The sequence below is a fragment of the Diachasma alloeum genome, unplaced genomic scaffold (genome assembly GCF_001412515.2).
Source record: "Diachasma alloeum isolate Michigan unplaced genomic scaffold, Dall2.0 Dall_scaffold_00381, whole genome shotgun sequence".
Lineage (NCBI taxonomy): Eukaryota > Metazoa > Arthropoda > Insecta > Hymenoptera > Braconidae > Diachasma > Diachasma alloeum.
The window spans coordinates 470,084-491,628 of record NW_021680520.1 but is presented as its reverse complement, the minus strand read 5'-3'; the positions used below and the strand labels follow the sequence as shown (position 1 = coordinate 491,628).

The 21,545-nt window shown below is 41.5% G+C and overlaps 1 protein-coding gene across 1 annotated transcript; it reads right to left on the bottom strand.

Moving 5' to 3' along the window:
* Positions 1 to 8,777: 8,777 nt before the first annotated feature.
* Positions 8,778 to 9,754, bottom strand: LOC107041834. Its single transcript, XM_015262604.1, has 2 exons — positions 9,295 to 9,754; positions 8,778 to 8,920 (listed from the first exon to the last, which is right to left on the bottom strand). Exons 1-2 carry the CDS (start codon positions 9,752 to 9,754, stop codon positions 8,778 to 8,780), a joined length of 603 nt encoding a protein of 200 aa, XP_015118090.1.
* Between the last annotated feature and the right edge of the window lie 11,791 nt (positions 9,755 to 21,545).

Genomic DNA, 21,545 nt, shown 5'->3' with positions numbered 1-21,545 from the left:
GCATGCGTTTAGCGTTGCATCCATTGTGGCATTACCCTTAGGGTGATTTCGCAAAGAACACATTTGCAATTCAAGTCAACTCAAACTTCAATAAAGTTTGAGTTAAACCCACTTTAACTCAACATACTCCGTACCATACTATTTTCCAGTCACGAGAAACAAGACACGAGACACGAGAAACGAGGCACGAGATACGAGGCACGAGCCTGGGGATTCCCCATACCATAGTATTTTCCAGTCGCGAGAAACGAGGCACGAGGCACGAGACACGAGATTCGAGGCACGAGATACGAGATACGGGCCCGTGTATCCTCCGTACCATACTATTTTCCAATCACGATAAACGATACATGAGACACGAGGCACGAGACAAGAGACCCGAGGCACGAGACACGAGATAGGAGGCATGAGCTCGGGGATCCTACGTACCATACTATTTTCCAGTCACGAGAAACGAGAAACGAGGCACGAGGCACGAGACACGGGGCACGAGGCACGAGGCACGAGATACGAGGCACGAGCCCAGAGATCCTCCATACCATACTATTTTCCAGTCACGAGAAACGAGACACGAGGCACGAGGCACGAGATACGAGGCACGAGGCACGAGCCCTAGAATCCTCCCTACCATACAATTTTCCAGTCACGAAACACGAGTCACGAGATACGAGGCATGAGCCCGGGGATCCTCCGAGCCATACTATTTTCCAGTCACGAGAAACGAGACACGAGGCACGAGACACGAGATACGAGGCACGAGCCCGGGCCATACTAGAAATTTGACTCGGCAAACCCTTTGGCCCTGATTTGGCATGCCAAGCCTGACGTTCGGTGCTGGTGTGGTCAACCGAGTTCGGCCCGGACGAAAAACGTTGCGCACTTTGAACGTTCGGGCCGGATCATGGTTGCCGTATCCAGGCCGAATCATAGAAGCCAATTAAAATTTAATCAATTTTATTGGTAATTTATCATCAATTATTTCTAATTCGATGCTCACTCTCAAAATTGTTCCGAAAATTTTTGAATGACACCGGTTCAAATAGTGCAAATATGTGTATGCATGGATGATTCGGCCATCCGTGATAATCTCCAATAATGTAAAAATAAGAAAATAATTGAATCAAATAAAATTTGCAATCAAATTTGGTCATCTATTATTCATCACTATTGACCCCCCAACGTATTCATCGCTGAAGAGCCGATTTTTTTCAACCTAAAATATTCCGCCTATGACTGATTTCCAACCCGAGACCTACCGATTACTAATCCTACGCCTTAGCCGACTAGACGACCGCGCTATTCGTGTTTTATGAAATTCGTGTACTATCTATATGAACCACGGACGCCTGCATATACATACTTTCATTATGTTTTTTGACGTTTTAATAGTTTGATATCATAATAACAATTATAAATTCATCCACTCCGCTTCCACCCCCTCCTCGCACCTTCGGCAGTGATTCGGTAGACATTCGGCGATCGGCTAGGATTTTATCAGTGACCACTAGTTCTAGGGTCAAATAGAAGGGCCGAGAACACCTTATTCGAGAGTCAAATGATTAGAAATAATCTTGGGGATCAAAAGAGATCCATAAAAAAAATAACTATGAGTATCAAATGATAATGGGGGTTGATCAGGAGAAAAAAGCAAGGCAATTATCATAGGCAAAGGAGAGGGATATCCTACCCTAATGGCCGATTGACCCTTAAACAAATTGAAGGGTGGGTCTATGATGAGGAAAATATTCTCCCAATTCGTCTAAGTTGGGTTCGGGTGGTCTTATCTGGGCCTTATGAGAGCCAGATATACCCTATTCGGCATGCCTAACAATACACGAGGCTCGCGCCAAATTCGGTGAAGCCGGATGAGGTATGCCTTATCTGGGCCTTATGAGGGCCAGATGGGGTATACACTGTTCGGCATGCCTAACGAAAAACGAGACTCGCGCCGAATTCGGCGGAGGTTAGATCCGGCATGCCGTACATAAATTGTAGTGGGGGGATCCTCCGTACCATACTATTTTCCAGTCACGAGAAACGAGACATGAGACACGCAAGACGAGACACGAGGCGCGAGACACGAGGAATGAGACACGAGCCCGGGGATCCTTCGTACCATACTGTTTTCCAGTCACGAGACACGAGGCACGAGACACGGGGCACGAGGCACGAGGCACGAGATACGAGGCACGAGCCCGGGGATCCTCCCTACCATACTATTTTCCAGTCACCAGAAACGGGACACGAGACACGAGGCACGGGACACGAGATTCGAGGCACGAGATACGAGATACGGGCCCGGGGATCCTCCGTACCATACAATTTTCCAGTCACGCGACACGGGGCACGAGGCACGGGACACGAGATTCGAGGCACGAGATACGAGATACGGGCCCGGGGATCCTCCGTACCATACAATTTTCCAGTCACGCGACACGGGGCACGAGGCACGGGACACGAGATTCGAGGCACGAGATACGAGATACGGGCCCGGGGATCCTCCGCACCATACTATTTTCCAGTCACGATACACGATACTCGAGACACGAGGAACGAGACACAAGACACGAGGTACGAGACACGAGATATGAAGCATGAGCCCGGGGATCCTCCGTACCATACCATTTTCCAGTCACGAGAAACGAGAAACAAGACACGAGGCACTAGATATGAGGCACGAGCCCTGGGATCCTCCGTACCATACAATTTTCCAGTCAGAAGACATGAGACTCGAGGCACGAGGCACGAGGCATGAGATACGAGACACGAGCTCGGGGATCCTCCGTACCATACTATTTTCTAGTCACGAGAAACGAGACACGAGGCACGAGCCACGAGACACGAGCCACGTTTTGGGGATACGAATATCCACAGCGGATTTGAAATCTGCGTGAAACAATCTTTCAAATGGTGGCAGTCTCATCCCTGTGCTAGAACAAGTTCAAATTTTGTAGGACTGTGTAATTTAGTTACGGGAGTCTTTAACGCGGTAATGAATTTTCATGTCATTAGGCCCGACGACATGGCCTCGCTTCGCTCGATTAGATCGCGGTTTTCGGGCCCAACGACATAAAATATCGTATGTCACATGGCGATTAAAGCATTATCTGGCGAATGTATTTTTATAATCCGAGCCGAAGGCTCGAGACTGAGACGAGACCAAAGATTTCTATGTTCATTGAGACCAAGACCATCTCTCCAAAGTATTGTCTCGTAAGTCTCTCGCGGCATCACTAATACACCGAGAAAAATCCGGACGCTATTTCAAAGTCGCGCTCGACATCGAAAAAAATTCAAAAGCGCCGACTTTGTTTCAAAGTCGCGCTCTTGAATCGAGGGCGGCACCGTTGATTCATAATTTTCGGCGCTTGGGGTCCTATTTTCCGCTGTCAAAATTTATTGATTCAATGTCTCACGTCGATGAATTGTGACCACGATGTACGATTCGAGGTGAGAAAAATGTATGCATTTCACAAGTATGTATATTTGTTTTAATGCCCAGAGGTCTAAAAAACAGATCTCTCTTCGACAAAACAAATCGCGCCAGCGATGAGAAAAATACATTGAACTATTCTGCGAATTCAGGGAGACCCCTCCCCCTTCCCCCCAAAGCCCACAGCCGTGTGTCGCCGGACTCCTGCACGGACACGCTGAAAAAAATTGAATATCAACACGACGAAACCAAGGAAAACAGGCGCAGTTGAGACGCATTTTTTTCATTCATCGCGAAGACGTGATGTGATGAGGACGATGAGCCTGAAACTGGCGAACGATTATGGCGAACGATATCTACAACTTTTGGAGCGGACTGTACTGCCGACGGTCCAAAGGGACCGCGGACGGGGGTCAACTTTTTTACCCCTAATTTCGATAAGTAATTAAGGAACATGACAAAATATGTTTAATACACCGTTACCCCTCCATATGCATACATTATTTGTATGAAAAATAAAATTGCTAAATTTACATCAAAATTTTTAACATTGGGACTTCAAGAGGCGGTGGCCCCCTTATGGGAATGAGATATATGCAGCACTTATATCTAGCATATATTTGGCATACCACATTTTTGGCCGAAAATATATCTGACATATTGCAGATATATGTTAAATATTTCACATCGAGATATATGTGCATATTTATATCTAGGATATCTCTGGCATATGATATTTTTGGCCGAAATATAAGTGCAATATACTGAGATATACGTCCGGATATATTTTCTTTCCATGAGGGGGGGATGCATAATAGAGGAGAGTTGAAAATTTTACCCAACAATGGGAGGGGTTTGCAAAGTCTATCTGAGCCACCCCCATCCCTCCGTTCACATGCATCCATTAAATAAAAAAATAAAATTGTTATATAAAAACAAGAAATCACAAAAATTGTGATTTCACAGGAGGGCGGCAGGGGGAGAATTTGGACTAAAATTTGAATTTGGTTAAAAATTAAAATTTGGTTAAAAATTTTACCCAACAGGGGGGGAGGCAGGTTGCAGAGGCTATCTGAGCCACCCCCATCCCTCTGTTCGCATACGTCAATTAAATAAAAAAATTAAATTGTTAAATACAAACAAGAAATCTCGAAAATTATGATTTCACGGGGGGCGGCAGGGGGATGCATAATAAGGGGAAGGTTGAAAATTTTAGCCGCCAAGGGGAGGGGGTTCCAGAATCTATTTGAGCCACCCCCATCCCTCCGCTCACATGCATTAATCGAATAAAAAATGTAATTCTTAAATAAAAAAAGAAATCTCGAAAATTGTCACTTCGAGAGGGCGTGAAGGGGGAACGCATAATAGGGGAGGGTTGAAAATTTTACTCAACAAGGGGAGGGGGTTGCAGAGTCTTTCTGAGTCACCCCCATCCTTCCGTTCGCATGCGTTAATCGAATAAAAAAATTTAATTTTTAAATAAAGAAAAGAAATCTCGAAAATTGGGACTTCTAGAGGGGCCGGAGGGGGGACGTATAATAGGGGAGAGTAGAAGGGATTTTACCCAACCCCCTCCCCTTGTTGGCTAAAATTTTCAACCCTCCCCTATTGTGCGTCCCCCTCCAACCCCTCGCCAAGTCCATACAGTCAAAATTGTTATTTAAATTTAACAATTTTATTTTTTCATTTATTTAATGCATGCAAAAAGACGGCTGGGGGTGACTCAGACAGACTCTGCAACCCCCTCCCCTTATTGAGTAAAATTTTCAACCATTCCCTATTATTCATCCCCCCTCCACCCCCTCTCCAAGTCCCAATTTTCGATGATTTCTCTTTTTATTTAACAATTACATTTTTTTATTTGATTAACGTATGCGAACGGAGAGATGCGGGTGGCTCAGATAGATTCTGGAACCCCCTCCTCTTGTCGGCTAAAGTTTTCAACCCTCCCCTATTATGCATCTCCCCTGCACCCCCTCTCGAAGTCCCAATTTTCAAGACTTTCTTTTTTATTTGACAATTTTATTTTTTTATTTTATTAACGCATGCGAACGGAGGGATGGGGGTAGCTCAGATATATTCTGGAACTCCCGCTCCCTGTTGGGTAAAATTTTCAACCCTCCCCTATTGTGCGTCTCCTCTCCAACTCCTCTCGAAGTCCCAATTTCCGATGATTTCTTTTTTTTATTTAACAATTACATTTTTTTAATTAATTAACGCATGCAAACGAAGGGATGGGGGTGGCTCAGATAGATTCTGGAACTCTCCTATTATGCATCTCCCCTCCACTCCCTCTCGAAGTCTCAATTTTCGAGATTTTCTTTTTCATTTGACAATTTTATTTTTTTATTCAATTAACGCATGCGAACGGAGGGATAGGGGTAGCTCAGATAGATTCTGGAGCCCTCTCTCCTTGTCGGCTGAAATTTTCAACCCCCTCCTATCATGCATCCCCCTGCCAATCCCCTGTGAAATCACAATTTTCGAGATTTCTTGTTTTTATTCAACAATTTTTTTTATTGAATTAACACATGCGAACGGAGGGATGGGGGTGGCTCAGATAGATTCTGCAACCCCCCCCCTTGTTGGATAAAATTTTCAACCTCTCTTATTATGCGTCCCACCTCCACCCCCTCGCAAATTCCTAATTCTCCAAATTTTTATTTAAATTTAACTATTTTATTTTTTTATTTAATTGACGCTTGCAAACGGTAGGATGAGGGTGGCTCAGATAGACTCTGAAACCCCCTCCCCTTTGTTGGGTAAAAATTTCAACCCTCTCCTATTGTGCGTCCCTCCTCCACCCCTCACAATCTGCAAACACTCAAAATATTTATTCAAATTTAACAATTTTATTTTTTTATTTAATTCTGGAACCCCCTCCCCCTGTTGGGTAAAATTTTCAACCCTCCCCTATTATGCATCCCCCTCCACCCACTCTCTAACTCCAAATCTTAAAATTTTTTTTACTTAAATGTAACAATTTTATTTTTCATTCGAATAATGTATGCATATGGAGGAATGAGGGTGTGTTAAAAACATTTGTTCATGTTCCTTAATTATTTATAAAAATTAGGGGTAAGAAGGTTGACCCTCGTCCGCGGTCCCTTTGGAGCGTCGGCAGTACAATCCGCTCCACAAGTTGTGGATATCGTTCGTCATAATCGTTCGCCAGTTTCCGGCTCATATAAACCAGGTGTGACGGTATTATTAAATGACGATTTAATGAGGCCCCTATATGGAGAAATTGAATATATCCTGGTGTCAAACGATAAAATTGTTCACTTCTTCGTAACTCAGTTATTAACCAAGCAATTTTCTGAACATTTTCAATCTTGTGAAGTCCAATCAACTCCAACGAGGTGTATAATTGCTGGGTTTAACTCCAGGAAAATTTGAAGAATTACAAGCCCTATATAACGCATACAGGATATGACGGAACTCATTTTGTTCCCACTGACCATTAGATGCCTATTAAAAAACCATAAAACTAAGTTCTTTGTTACTGTATTGTTAATATAATGTACTATTCCTGATTAAAGAAAATATTCAAATTCCATATTTCTAATTTATTGACTTATTTGTTTATCTGTTTGCTGAAAATATATTCTGTTTGATTGATTTGGAGGCTGACTTGTTTATTTATTCACATATTTTTTTATTAATTTTCAATTAGCATCTTGTTTCTTCTTGAATGATGAAAATTTAAAGATAGTGGGGTAAAACGGACCAAATCTATGTATCTATTAAAGGAAAATAGCAGAGTCAAATGTTTTACATAATTTTTAAAGGTTTTTTCAAACTCCAAAATAAAATCTGATTTATTCAAATTACGGTATTCAGTCGGGAGATATGGATAATTGAAGAGAGTCCGTTTCACCACTCCTTCACTCCACATTTTTCCCCTATGCTCCAATTAGCTTATAATATTAGGTTAGAGTTCTCTCCCCTTCCATTCTCAATTTCTGATTCGATTCAAAGTCTTGTACACCTTTCAAATGAAGATTTTCTGGCCTTTGATTTAAGGATAATCGAGCGAGGAGGAAATGTTAGTGATGAGGCGGAGGGGTTTCTATTGTTTTCCTGCAGAAAACCAATCGCTGAACAAAAAAATTTTTCCCATTCGGATTCAAAATTCAGGCAATATTAGAGAGTAGAATTTTTAGAATTTTGAGTAATGCGGCGGTCAATTTCTTGCCCAGAGTCACCTAAATCGTACGATATTTTGTAACTTCCGCCTTATGCTGGTCAGTCCACCAGTCCCAGCCCTGTGTCTTTCACTAGGCTAATGAGGCTGGTCACCGCCACTTCATTTAGATCAGCGGGTTCCATGAAAGCCTGGCCCCAGCTCCTATATGTATGTATAGCCAGTAGGGGGCATTCGCACAGAATATGTGCGGCGTCCACTCTACCGTCCCCGCATAGCCTACAGCCTACCTGTTCAGCTAACTTCATGTTATACAGGTGAGCCCTGAGGGTAGTGTGGCCTTTGAGAAGTCCTATCGCAACCCTTAAATTTTTCCTGGTCAGGGCCAGAAGTTCTCTAGTCCTATTTGACTGCTCCCCCATAAACAATTTAACCTGTCTACAGGTTGTGCTAGTTCGCCAGCATTTTTCGAATTCTCGCTGTAGGTGATCTTTTATGATCTTTTGTCCCACTGCGAAAGGGACACCAATCAGACCCTCCGGAGGAACGTCTTCCGTTCCTCTTCTGGCCTGCCAGTCCGCCTCTTCGTTACCCTGTATCCCATGGTGGCCCGGAACCCAGATTAGGGTGACTTTATTCCTCTCCCCCAAAGTGGCAAGTGCTTGCATACACTCCCACACCACTTTAGAATTAGTAGTGGCTTTCTCCAGTACTTTTATGGCCGCCTGGTTGTCGCTGCAAATGAAGATTTTCATCCCGTCCGCCTCTTTTACTACCAGGTGCTCGGCACAATTGGCTATGCCTAACACCTCGGCTTAAAAGACTGTTGCATGCTGGCCCAGGGGGACGCTTTCCCCGAAGCCATCCTTAAATCGATAGATCCCCGCCCCAAAGCGTTCATTATAGCCAGATCCATCGGTAAACCAGTAATCCTCCTTGGGTCCTGGTTTACGTTTTGAATCTAGTCACTCCTCTCTGGATGGTATTATAGTTTTGAAGGCTTTGTTAATTTTATATTTTCTCCGGATCCTGTCAGAATTGTCCGTGAAGGGATTTGCATTAATCAAGCCAAGTTGGGTATGACCTTGGCCTGTCGATTTCCATTCCTGCTGACACCGTAGTCTGTAGGCTGTTGTGCTTGCACAGCTAATTACTCTGAGATCCAAAGGCAGGATACTGAGTTCTATTTCTAGCGCCTCAGTAGGTGTGGTCTTCATGGCCCCCGTCGCGACCCTCAGGAAAGTTCCCTGCAAGCCCTGCAACAGCTTCCTTGTTTCCACCTTTTCTGCCCTTGGCCACCAGACTACCGCAGCATACATTAGCCTTGGTAACAGTACCACCTGATAGAGCCACAGTAATATAATTTAATATTCAGTCTCTGGCCAATAAGTCTCTGGCTTGTATTTTTTTGTGAAGACTAGGACTGTGGTCTTGGCGGGATTCAGCGAGAGGTCAGATTTCCTGCACCAGCTCTCAACGATGTCAAGTGCCGTCGCCATCATGTCTTTGAGTACCCTCAGAAAATCGCCTCTAACCACTATTGCCACATCATCGGCAAAGCCAATGACATGGCACCCCGCTCCACGCAGCCTTTCCAGAAGTTCGTTCACAACCAGATTCCACAGACGATGTGAGAGAACTCCCCCCTGCGGACATCCCCAGGCTGGGCGCCCTTCTATATAGCTTTGTCCATGATTAGCCGACAGTCTCCTACCCCTTAACATGGCCTGTATCCAGGCAATGATCGTCCTAGGGATCTCATGCTTCTTCATAGCTTCTTCTATGGTTTCGTTCGAGGTGCTGTCAAAAGCTCCCTCAACATCCAAGAAGGCTCCTATGGCGTCTCCCTTGGCAGCGAATTGTCCCTCCACGAGTCCCACCAGATGGCGTAGGGCGGCATCCGTGGATCTACCCTTTCGATACGCATATTGAGAGGGAGAGAGGGGGCTCCCTACCAAGGGCCCCATTTTTATGAATCGGTCCACCAGTCTTTCCAGCGTCTTCAATATGAAGGATGTAAAACTTATTGGGCAGAAGTCCTTTGGTTTAATATACCCAGCCTTGCCCGGCTTTGGAATGAAGACTATCTTAGTCTCGTTCCATGACCTCAGAATATGTCTCAGTGCTATACTGGCCCTGAGGATTTTGGTTAGGGGTACTATAATGTTCTCCATCCCCTCCTGTCGCAGGGCCGGGAAAATCCCATCTGGCCCCGGCGCTTTGTAAGGCTCAAAGGTCTTTACAGCCTATTTGACTCCCCACGGTTGCACAATTTTGCCAGCCAAGGACCAGTCGTAAGGTTTGTGTTCGCCCCTTCGACTTCGCCTTGATTCTGTATCTCCTCCCCGGGATTCGGTGAATCCCGGAAAATGTGTTTCCATTAGGAGTTAGGAGTTTATTAGGAGTTTCAATGTTCCATTGTCTTCGTATTGCTCCCATTCGGTGCTTGTAGGCTCCCTAGATGTGTGGTCTTGTTTGTACCAAGGCTTTTCGCCAGCTTGGCAGTCTCGGATTGGCTCTCAATGCTGCCCGTGAAAGCCCTCCAGCACCTGTCTTTGGCGGCTTGTATTGTCTTGTTGTACTTTGCGAGAAGTTCCCTGTAAGTCGTCCAGGCTGCTTCCTTACGGGGACCTTCCCTCGCATTCTTTGCCTTGTTGAAAGCCCTTCTGGTTTGCTTCCTGAGTCCCCCAAGTTCGTCTTCCGACCACCAGGGTATCTCAGTCTTCCGCCTTCTGGGCAACAACTTACAATTTTCCTCATGTGAGTCAATTATCGCCTGGTGCAAGACCTTAGAGGCCTCTTCCAGTTGCTTCTTGCTGCCAAATCTGAGAGAAATCATCCTCAGCCTAAGTGCTAGACTGTTCCGATAATTTCCACAGTCGGTCCGCCGTGGGTTTCGGCTCCACTCAGTCGCTTCCTCGAAAAGAACGGACATTCTTATGGTTCTATGATCCGAGGCCGAGAGGTCCTTTGAGACCCTCTAGTCTCCAACCAAGCCAGCCACATCATACGTTGCTAGAGTTATGTCTAGTACTTCCTGTCGCCTACGGTCAACGAAAGTTGGTTCTGTCCTCCTGTTTAAAATATGGAGTCTTGCCCCCATGATGAACTCTTGGAGGCTCTCTCCCCTGCCGTTACAACCGGTGCTCCCCCATGCAGCATGATGTGAGTTCGCATCACAGCCCAACAGGAGTTGAAGCCCCCTCCTTTTCACATGGTTGCACAGCTCTTTTACTTCATTCGGTGGGGGTGGCTCTGTTGAGTCATAGGGCATGTAAGCCGACCCTACTATTATATCCATAACCCTGCCTTGTCCTAGGTTTAACCTCACTTGAGCCGCAGTTAGGTCTCCCCCCTGAACTGTGGACAGAGACAAGAATCTAATCCTTTAATAATTAGGCAGGTTCTCAATTTTTCTGGTGTGTCGACATGATATACCTTGCCACAATCAGTCAGTCCCTTAATAGCATTGTTGATTATCCAAGGTTCTTGGATCCACGCTATTACTGTCTGCATCCCAGCTAGAAGCTTGGCTAGTGTCGCCGAAGCCGCCTTACTGTGATGCAAGTTGATCTGTACGATCTGTACCCGAGTCATAGCTATGGTAGCTATTTCTCTGATACTTCAGTCATACCCGTCTTCTTTACCTCACTGCGGTCTCTCCCCAGCTCCCTTATGGTAGCCTTTTGGATCCCCCAGTGAGGTCTGAAGTTGCATGCCTTCAGTCCAGCAAGCGACTCGTCATCGACCAGCGCAGCGAAGTGGGCACTCTTGGCGTCCCTAGATTCGCTGCCCTGAACGACGACCAACTTACTGGCCTTCAGGCCTGCATTTTGCTTCTCAAGAAAACTCAATGCTTCTTGAGAAGTAATTTCCGGGTCCTCCACGTGTATCACCACTCGATACTTCTTAGGAAGCTCCGAGAGCGCCACAACGTGGATGGTGTGCCCCGCTATTTTATTCTCAGGGAACAGACTCTTCAGCCAGCTCCCTGTGGCCTCGTCTGTGCAGTTCACCACAACCGCACCGTCTGTCTCTCAGANGCCCCCTTCAGGAGCTTCTTCCCCTCTGTCCCCCCCCCCCCCGTGTCCAGCTTCTGGTCCGGATACGACTGCAGTATCGCTGCCAGCTTTAACGAGTTTGCAGTTGTCTGGGCATATGTGCCCTGATCCTGCTTCCTCATTTTTTTCTCTCTTGGCTTGGTGGTGGGACTAGGCGTGGTGTGCTCAGAAAGAAGTCGTTTTTCAGTCCTCTTCTGAGCCCTCACATCACCAGCCACTTCATCCTAAGATGCAGCTTCGACCAAGGTTGCTATTGCCCCCGAGGTTTGCTGCTGCCTCTGCCTCATCTTCTTCCTGGCGGCACCGTTCAGCCTGCCTCGTTTGTTTGTTCCCCCAACCGAGTCAGTCCGAGAGTCGCCAGTCTCACTGGCTTGTCTCACCAGTCTCGCTGGATGTTCGCCATCACTGGCCCCACCCAGAGAAGTTTCTTCAACTAATAGTTTTTTAAAAAGGGTTTCCATTCTTGGTCTCACGAGTAACACGAACGAGCGGTCTCACCCAGTCAGAGCCGTATGCCGGGGCTTGGCTTGTCCTAAGACTACTCTCAGATGTCGCCCGGTTTCTGAGAAGCACCGTTAATGATACAGCTCCCCATGTGCCACGCATCCCCAGGCACGCTTATATGACCATAAGGTTATATACTGGTTGTACACCAGGCTCACACCATGGATTTGGGTGGGTTTCTCTTAGCAGTCGCGGACGGTGGCAGCCCCTTTTTAAAGCTTCCCCCGCCCGCAACTGAGCCACCCTACCAACGACAAGGTGGAAACCCGGTCAGGGGGGAGTATCTCCGGTTAAAAATTATTTTTGGAGCTAATCAAATTTATTTGCATCTGTTGTACGCCTTGAATGGTTGTTAGATTGTTTTTTTTTAATAAATGAAAAAATATTAATCCATGCGAAAAAGTAGCAACATGATCGGGAGTTTTTTTTTCACCAGGAGCTGGTACCACGTGCTCGAGGGAGTTCCAATCACAATGCTTCATCGCTCTCTCTCAAGAGATGTTCAAATTGACCGCGCTACCCCCACCCCATCGGTACTTGGGACATTGCTGCTCATTTGGGCTGCGTGCGCAAAAATTTCATTTTTCAGTACTTTTTCCGCTATTTTTCACTCAAAAAATCACATGTTCTAAATGTGTCTAAAGTTTCATGACTTTAGCTGCATTTTTTGCTTGGGTTTTGCATTTTTTTTTATTTCCATAAGATCACGGGTTAAATGGCCACTTTTTCATAAATTCATAATAAATTAACCATGCTTGATTTGACGTTGAAGGCTATCATACCCTAGGTGGTATGATAGCTGCATTAAATTATAAAGAAAAAAAAACACAGTTTTATGGGAAAAAGCTTTTCGGCATAAAAAACCCAGATTTATTATCAATACAATAAATTTGGAGGATTCACTGCGAATGGCGTTGACACACGATGATTCACACACACATACATATAACACAATTTATTTGTTCTTTATTTAATTGTTTATGACAACGGCTAGCACGTGTCCACATATATAAAGATTTAACCTACGCGAAAGAACTCAATAATGCAGGCTAATTTAGGGGTTAGTAGGCGCAATCGTTGATTGCGTCGTTGGAAGCGTGGCTTCTGTGCCACGTGGAGACACGAAATCATGTAATTTCGTTTGATCGTTCGTTTTCTCGTTAATTCATAGCCACTTGCTATTGAATTTCGTTTCACTAGTGCACTAATTTGTCGTTAGTTGGTTTAAGTTGTTGAACCCGTTGGGCTCGTTTAGTTTAAAGTCAAGATGACTCGATAAAAGTGGGATTTTTGTTAGATCTCGATACACACTTCAGTGTCGGTTTTTACTAACTGACGCCATAGCGTCCGTCGGCATGCGTACACCACGTCGAGCGAGAAGGTGCTTGTTAGGTGCTGCCACCATTTACCGCCTACCTGTAACCGTCGGCGCGGGCACATACCAGCGACAACGGCGCCCGTAAGGTGCTACCGCCGCTTGTCGCCAGCATGTGAACGCGGCCTCAAACCTTCACAGGTGTTACGATGTAACAATTCTTCCCAACAGTCTGAAACTTTGCACACGCCTTTTCCATCATTTAAAGAATACGTAAAAAAAAAAAAGAAAAAAATGGCTGCTGTTTTTCTAACCCTTCGGGCTCGCCCGATTATCCTTAAGAGCCCAATTTATCGGAAATTCCTTGAAATCAAAGGCGCGCGACTTTGAACGCATTTATGGGCGCAATGCCTTGAAATGAGCGCGGCGCCCTTGAACGAGCGTCGGATATTTCTCAGTGTATACATATTTTTATTTCTGTCGTTTTTGAAAATTATTATCGATTTTGCTTCCGAATGGCATTGTGTTCATCAAATCCACAATTTCCAATTTTTTGTGCCAGGATGACTAATTTTGACCTCAGGAGTTCGAGTATGCTATGTGTAGACCATGTCCGGATGTATGTATGTCTGTATGCGTGTGTACATTAAGATGGCTCATATGTAAAAAAAATTGAATTTCATAATTTTCGTGTTTGATAAAGATAACCAATAACATGGAAAGTACATGTGAATTTTTTCAAAATTTTTGAATCATTTTTCAAGGTTGCGCCATGTAGTTTTATTTCTTATGGACTTTTACACGCATCGTAGAGATCGAATGTGTCAATAATTTTTTAAAGACTCAATTATTACATCCCTCGGTGTTTCCCCTCCGTGAACCGTTCAGAGGGAGGTTTAAGAACAGAATTAATTTTTGTCTCAACAGAAAACTTATTACTTATCAAAATGAAAATCTTCATTTCTACTCAATTCAGTGATTTTTAGACGCCTCTAGCACGCTGAGTATCTGGCCGTTTTTCATCCCGATTCGGTTGATGGATTATGGAACTATCTGACAATAATTCAAAGAAAAAAATTTTCTTCCCCACCAATCGAATTCTGAAAAAAATGCGAAAGATAATTCCTAAATTTCCAGTAAAGACAGGTGTCCGGCTCATGCGGTGCTTTTACAACGGTCGTAAACACAGAAATTGAGCCTAGGCAAAAAATTTGACCTGCCGAACTAACCTGCGCTGGGAAGGGACTGAACTCGCATCGTAGAGCTGCTTTAAAATTTAGCTAAAATTTTGTATATAGTTTTCATGTTTTCGGATGATGCATTCATGAAAAAACAATAAGAACAGAGGAAAACCTTCTATGATGACTGTAGTGCGTCAGTAATACCCTTCAGGCGGCAGAAGGGGGCAAGGAGAATCCACGATAATGTCAGGGAGTGGTGGAAGAGGGGATTCCATTCATTAGGCCAGAAAAATTGTTCTTCAATATTTCATGTATCAAGTTTTTAATAACTTCTTTTTCTTCGGTTTTTTGTATTTTTTACTCTTTGATTATTTTTGATATATTGAGAATTTTATATTTCCCATATATTTGAAAGAAGTGTCAACTACATTTGTAACAAAAAAGGCATTAGACAAACCTAACTTAATCCGAAGACATCCTGGGAGCGTTTATTCAACTCAGAAGGTTAATTATGCTTATTTCCTTCAACTCTATTTTATATCATTATTTTTCGAAACATTTTAATTAATTTCATACATCCTTCAGATTGAAAAAATATATTTTGCCCATGAGGACTATCCAATTCTCAATATATCGAGAATAATCAAAGACTAAAGAATATAAAAAAAAAAACAATTACCTAGGTGACTCACCCGAACCCTCACTCGGAGCCATACTTACTACCTGACACGGGCGTATCATTGAGGATATTTAACTTCTACCCAAGCTTTATGACCTCTACTGCCAGTAGGACAAAATTGTCAGTCAAACTTTAAACCCACGGCGCAACCATCAAAATGCAGTTTAAAAATATGAAAAAATTCACAGGGGTATTTTATTAACTGAAGAATCATTTTTTGAGACGAAATCGGAAATATTCAGGAATACCCGTAAAATGGGCCACCCTAGTGTACATGTGTATGAGACCGATCGTTTTTCCATGATAACTGAAAAAATAATTGTTTAAATGGAACCAATTGTGATTTAAAATATTCTTCCCCGTGCCACCTTGACCGAGTTTGATTATAAGATTGATTTCATCATTTGTTGAAAAAATGTCTTTTGAAACCAATATTCAGGGGCAAGTAAAAAATGTCAACGTTGGGACAACCGTGACTGCCAACGTTAATGCCGCTCGAGCGCAGCTACATGTATATATTGAGAAAAGCGAGTATTTTCTGAGACGTCCCCACGCTTTTTTGACTGAACCAAAAAATGTGGTCTTTAGCTAGACATATACTTTCTTCATCCGGCTGCGGCTGAATTGGATCATAGGTCCTTTCTCTAAAAAAACTGAAACTGAAGCGCCACTAAGTGAGGAGATGAGGAAGTGCGTGCGTAAGACGCGCGACCGATCTCGTTGCATTATAATTCGCATCAGTTTTGAGTTGAGTAAAGATATCTTATCTATTTCAACCGCAGCCGGATAAAGTAAGGTATATTTTTTGCTAAAAAGCATATTTTTGGTTCACTCATAAAAGCGCGGGGAAGTCTCAAAAAATCATCACATTTTCCAATATATATAGCTACGCTTGAGGCACGTTAAAGTATTGTTAGTTGCCAACGTTAAGACAATAATGGCTACCAAACGTTATGCTACGTTGGGGCAATCTCGAAGTTAATGAATCCTTGAATTCAATTTAAAATCCATCCTCATAGAAATTCCATTTGGAAGCAAATTGCTAATTTATTAGCAAAAATATACTGTTTATCTTGTGACAAAAGCACTTGTTTAATTATTTGTCGAACTTGAAAACAATTATTATTTGAGAATTATTGGAAACAATTCGGCTTCAAAATAATCACGTTCTAAACTTTTCACCGTTGACGATTGCTTTAAGGGAAAATATTTCGGATCTCTGACTTCCGAAATTTAATGTAGTTTTCAAATCCCGTGTAAAAATCCAAACGGGAATGAGGCTGGAACTCCGCAAAAGTACTCAAACCGACCACTTAACTCCGCCTGGACTGTATAGCAATTATAGGTTGGATGGACAGATTTCTACTCGGGGTATGATTTAATCCCTAAAACACAAAAACAAATGTTTTTGTAAAAAAAACTGCGCCAAGAAAAAGTTTTGTTTGGTTTTTACTGGTAAATTGAAATTTTTGAAAAATACAAAGAAGTAAAAACGAAAGCCAAGTCAGGAATGTCAAATAAATGGGTATATTGCGCGGATCAGCAGATGAAGGATTAGATATAGACAGTGAGGAGAAAAAATCTGCGCCAAGAACATTGGTCCTGCCCCTACTGTTTTTTATTTTAGGAAGAATTTTTTTAAAATCCTTTTTTCATTGAGAACTATTTTTCTTATAGAAATCCTATCGTGTCCTATACCCACTTATATAATGTAATAATGCATTATATAATGTAACTAAGGACAATTTCCCAATTTGTCGTCCCGTTTTTACTCCAACGAATGGCGATCATTTAGACGTAGTGCAGGGGGAAGTTCTGTCGTGTATACGCGGTGCGCTCGGTCAGATGTTTTGTATAGTCGACGTCAAAATCCATTCTTGGCCGATACGCTACCGCGTATCTCCACAATCAAAACCTCTAAATTTTTAATAAATTTATTTGGAAACTATTATAAAAAGGTTCAATTTGATTATTTTGCTTACATGACAATTTGTTTACTGTTTGTTTAAGTTTTCATTCTATTTACTGAAATATGCACATCCATTTGAACAAAGTTTGCGAGATATTTCCATTTTCGGATTTTCCGCTCAAAATCCTTGTTCGCATTTCAACTTTTGAAAGAATCAACATATTAGTTTGGAATTTGGCGTGAAGTGTCCTCTTATCACTACAATGTTTCGTATTGACAATGTGCTGAATAAGATGGTTAGTTTACGAAATATTGAACTTTGTATCTGTCTATCCTTATCCTTATATATAAAGGAAAGCATAATGGCTGCCGACTGAAAACTTGAACTGAAGAATATCGAATCGATTCACCGAAAGTCGAAGTCGAACGGACGTGTTCGATCATGAACGTAGGAAACAGAAATAGAGTGTCGTTCGAATAAATTGCCACATGATGTTATTTTCAGAGTCATTGCGGCGGATGAAAGACGCATTCTCATGAAAACTTTCATGAGAATGAGCAATTCGGCCGCGACAATGCTATTTACGAAAGCGCGCTAGAATTACAAATCGGATTTCTAACCTCGAATAAGAAACGAACACCGTGTATACATTAAATACATCAGTGCATATTTTCTATAATACACGCATTTGTTTATAATTAGTGGAATGGGAAATGATTTTTTGGTGATAAAAGTTAAGAGCTGACAAGATTAAATTATAGATGATTAATTAACTTGAATGTCGAGAATGGACTGAAAAAAAAATAGAAAATCTAAAAATATTCAATTTTAAATTTTTCATTCGATTTTGGTTATTCGATGGTTTGTTTAATGAAATCAATGCTTATATCACAAAATCAAATAATATTGATTTTTTTGCCATGGAATTAATTTTTGGTGAAATTCTGAAAACGGACGAATTCGTTATAATTCAGGAATAGTACATTACATGCCCGAGCCTTGGAATACAGATCACCGTCCTCCACGTGCAAGATTGCCTTCCGAGTCGAAGGCGAGGACGGGGTTTTTCAGGTCCTGTTACACGAAAAAAATGATTCTTTGAGTGAAACATTGATTGCTATTGAATTATTTATATAAAAAAAGGTTGTGGTCTCCGAAAATTGTGATTTTCCAATCATTTCATTAGTGTGTTTCAGAAAGTCGACTTCATTTTTTCCTAGCAATTATACTGTTGAAAAAAATTGAAATTCATGGATAGTTCAGTGGTAATTTTTAGGAGCAAGACATTTAATTCAATTTGAGAGAGGAAAGTCATGAAATTTAAAAATTCACTGACAATTTAATGGAATTCAACATTTCTTAACAGTATGAAAATAAAAAGTTGCTTAAATTTTCNGAAATTCATGGATAGTTCAGTGGTAATTTTTAGGAGCAAGACATTTAATTCAATTTGAGAGAGGAAAGTCATGAAATTTAAAAATTCACTGACAATTTAATGGAATTCAACATTTCTTAACAGTATGAAAATAAAAAGTTGCTTAAATTTTCATTTAAAACGTGAATATTCTGCACCCAATTACTTACTCTGTATTTTCGATTGATAAACCAATTATAATTGTTCTAATCATTTAGGTCGGGGGCAATAGAATGATTCAACTTTCTTAATGTTGCGTTTACTAAGGGTTTCTCCAAAGTTGATTAGAATCAATAACTAGAATTATGAGTTTATATATGACATTTTTTACATGAAGTGCGGAAGAATCTGAATGCACTACAGTGCAAATGATGATGGATTTTTTCACGTTGAACGAAGAATAATAATAATATAGGAATAAAACAATTCAGTTATGAATCACCAGATGTGACTCAATATTCCATGAAATGACGTTAGAGGCTATCATACCCTAGGTGGTATGATAGTCGAATTAAAAATCACGAATAATCGATAAAAAAACAAACACAAAAAAAAAGGGATTAAATAATTCGAACACAGAATTGGATGGGAAAAAGCCGTTACGGCATAAAAACCCAGATTTATTGATTAGGATATAATGGATCGATTACAACTGCGAATGACACTTGTTTTACATACACACACACACGCTACCACACTGCAATGTCTGTCCTAAGAACACTGCGATATAAACTGTCGGACGCAGCTATGGACATGTACACACACACACGCGTGTCGATAATGCGAAAGATAGGTTATGGAATCACACGTTGTGTGATTCCGAGACGATATTCGTAATTAAATTACGAAGATATGAGGTGGCCGTTGCACCACCTCCGATACGTTTTTAGATGAAGTGGCCGTTCGCCACTTCAAAAAAGATCTAGAGGAAGCGGCACANCACGCATTTGTTTATAATTAGTGGAATGGGAAATGATTTTTTGGTGATAAAAGTTAAGAGCTGACAAGATTAAATTATAGATGATTAATTAACTTGAATGTCGAGAATGGACTGAAAAAAAAATAGAAAATCTAAAAATATTCAATTTTAAATTTTTCATTCGATTTTGGTTATTCGATGGTTTGTTTAATGAAATCAATGCTTATATCACAAAATCAAATAATATTGATTTTTTTGCCATGGAATTAATTTTTGGTGAAATTCTGAAAACGGACGAATTCGTTATAATTCAGGAATAGTACATTACATGCCCGAGCCTTGGAATACAGATCACCGTCCTCCACGTGCAAGATTGCCTTCCGAGTCGAAGGCGAGGACGGGGTTTTTCAGGTCCTGTTACACGAAAAAAATGATTCTTTGAGTGAAACATTGATTGCTATTGAATTATTTATATAAAAAAAGGTTGTGGTCTCCGAAAATTGTGATTTTCCAATCATTTCATTAGTGTGTTTCAGAAAGTCGACTTCATTTTTTCCTAGCAATTATACTGTTGAAAAAAATTGAAATTCATGGATAGTTCAGTGGTAATTTTTAGGAGCAAGACATTTAATTCAATTTGAGAGAGGAAAGTCATGAAATTTAAAAATTCACTGACAATTTAATGGAATTCAACATTTCTTAACAGTATGAAAATAAAAAGTTGCTTAAATTTTCATTTAAAACGTGAATATTCTGCACCCAATTACTTACTCTGTATTTTCGATTGATAAACCAATTATAATTGTTCTAATCATTTAGGTCGGGGGCAATAGAATGATTCAACTTTCTTAATGTTGCGTTTACTAAGGGTTTCTCCAAAGTTGATTAGAATCAATAACTAGAATTATGAGTTTATATATGACATTTTTTACATGAAGTGCGGAAGAATCTGAATGCACTACAGTGCAAATGATGATGGATTTTTTCACGTTGAACGAAGAATAATAATAATATAGGAATAAAACAATTCAGTTATGAATCACCAGATGTGACTCAATATTCCATGAAATGACGTTAGAGGCTATCATACCCTAGGTGGTATGATAGTCGAATTAAAAATCACGAATAATCGATAAAAAAACAAACACAAAAAAAAAGGGATTAAATAATTCGAACACAGAATTGGATGGGAAAAAGCCGTTACGGCATAAAAACCCAGATTTATTGATTAGGATATAATGGATCGATTACAACTGCGAATGACACTTGTTTTACATACACACACACACGCTACCACACTGCAATGTCTGTCCTAAGAACACTGCGATATAAACTGTCGGACGCAGCTATGGACATGTACACACACACACGCGTGTCGATAATGCGAAAGATAGGTTATGGAATCACACGTTGTGTGATTCCGAGACGATATTCGTAATTAAATTACGAAGATATGAGGTGGCCGTTGCACCACCTCCGATACGTTTTTAGATGAAGTGGCCGTTCGCCACTTCAAAAAAGATCTAGAGGAAGCGGCACATTGCACCACTTCCAATACGATTGGCGTTGCCGTTCACTACACCGTTAATCGGAATTGAACGATTTTTATTGATTTTGCGAGGTAACTATNTCTCCAAAGTTGATTAGAATCAATAACTAGAATTATGAGTTTATTATGATATTTTTTACATGAAGTGCAGAAGAATCTGAATGCACTACAGTGCAAATGATGATAGATTTTTTCACGTTGAACAAAGAATAATAATAATATAGGAATAAAAGAAATTCAGTTATGAATGAACAGCTGTGGCTCAATATTCCATAACAGTAGAGAACAGGAATGATGATATTTTCATAATATCTGACACATTAACATGAATTTCAGATTCGCAAGAAAGAATCGAGCAGAAGTCAAACTGTCATTTTACGTTTTAATTTCCAATTTGGTGCTGAAAACATGAGGTGACAATATTCTAAATGGG

Bases quoted from the DNA above. Each gene is read 5' to 3' on its own strand.
- LOC107041834 (XM_015262604.1), bottom strand. From the start codon at position 9,754: ATGGAGAACATTATAGTACCCCTAACCAAAATCCTCAGGGCCAGTATA. The intron at 8,921-9,294 runs GTAGGAGACTGT...TGGCTCTATCAG, and splicing joins GATACAGGCCATGTTAAGGG to GTGGTACTGTTACCAAGGCT.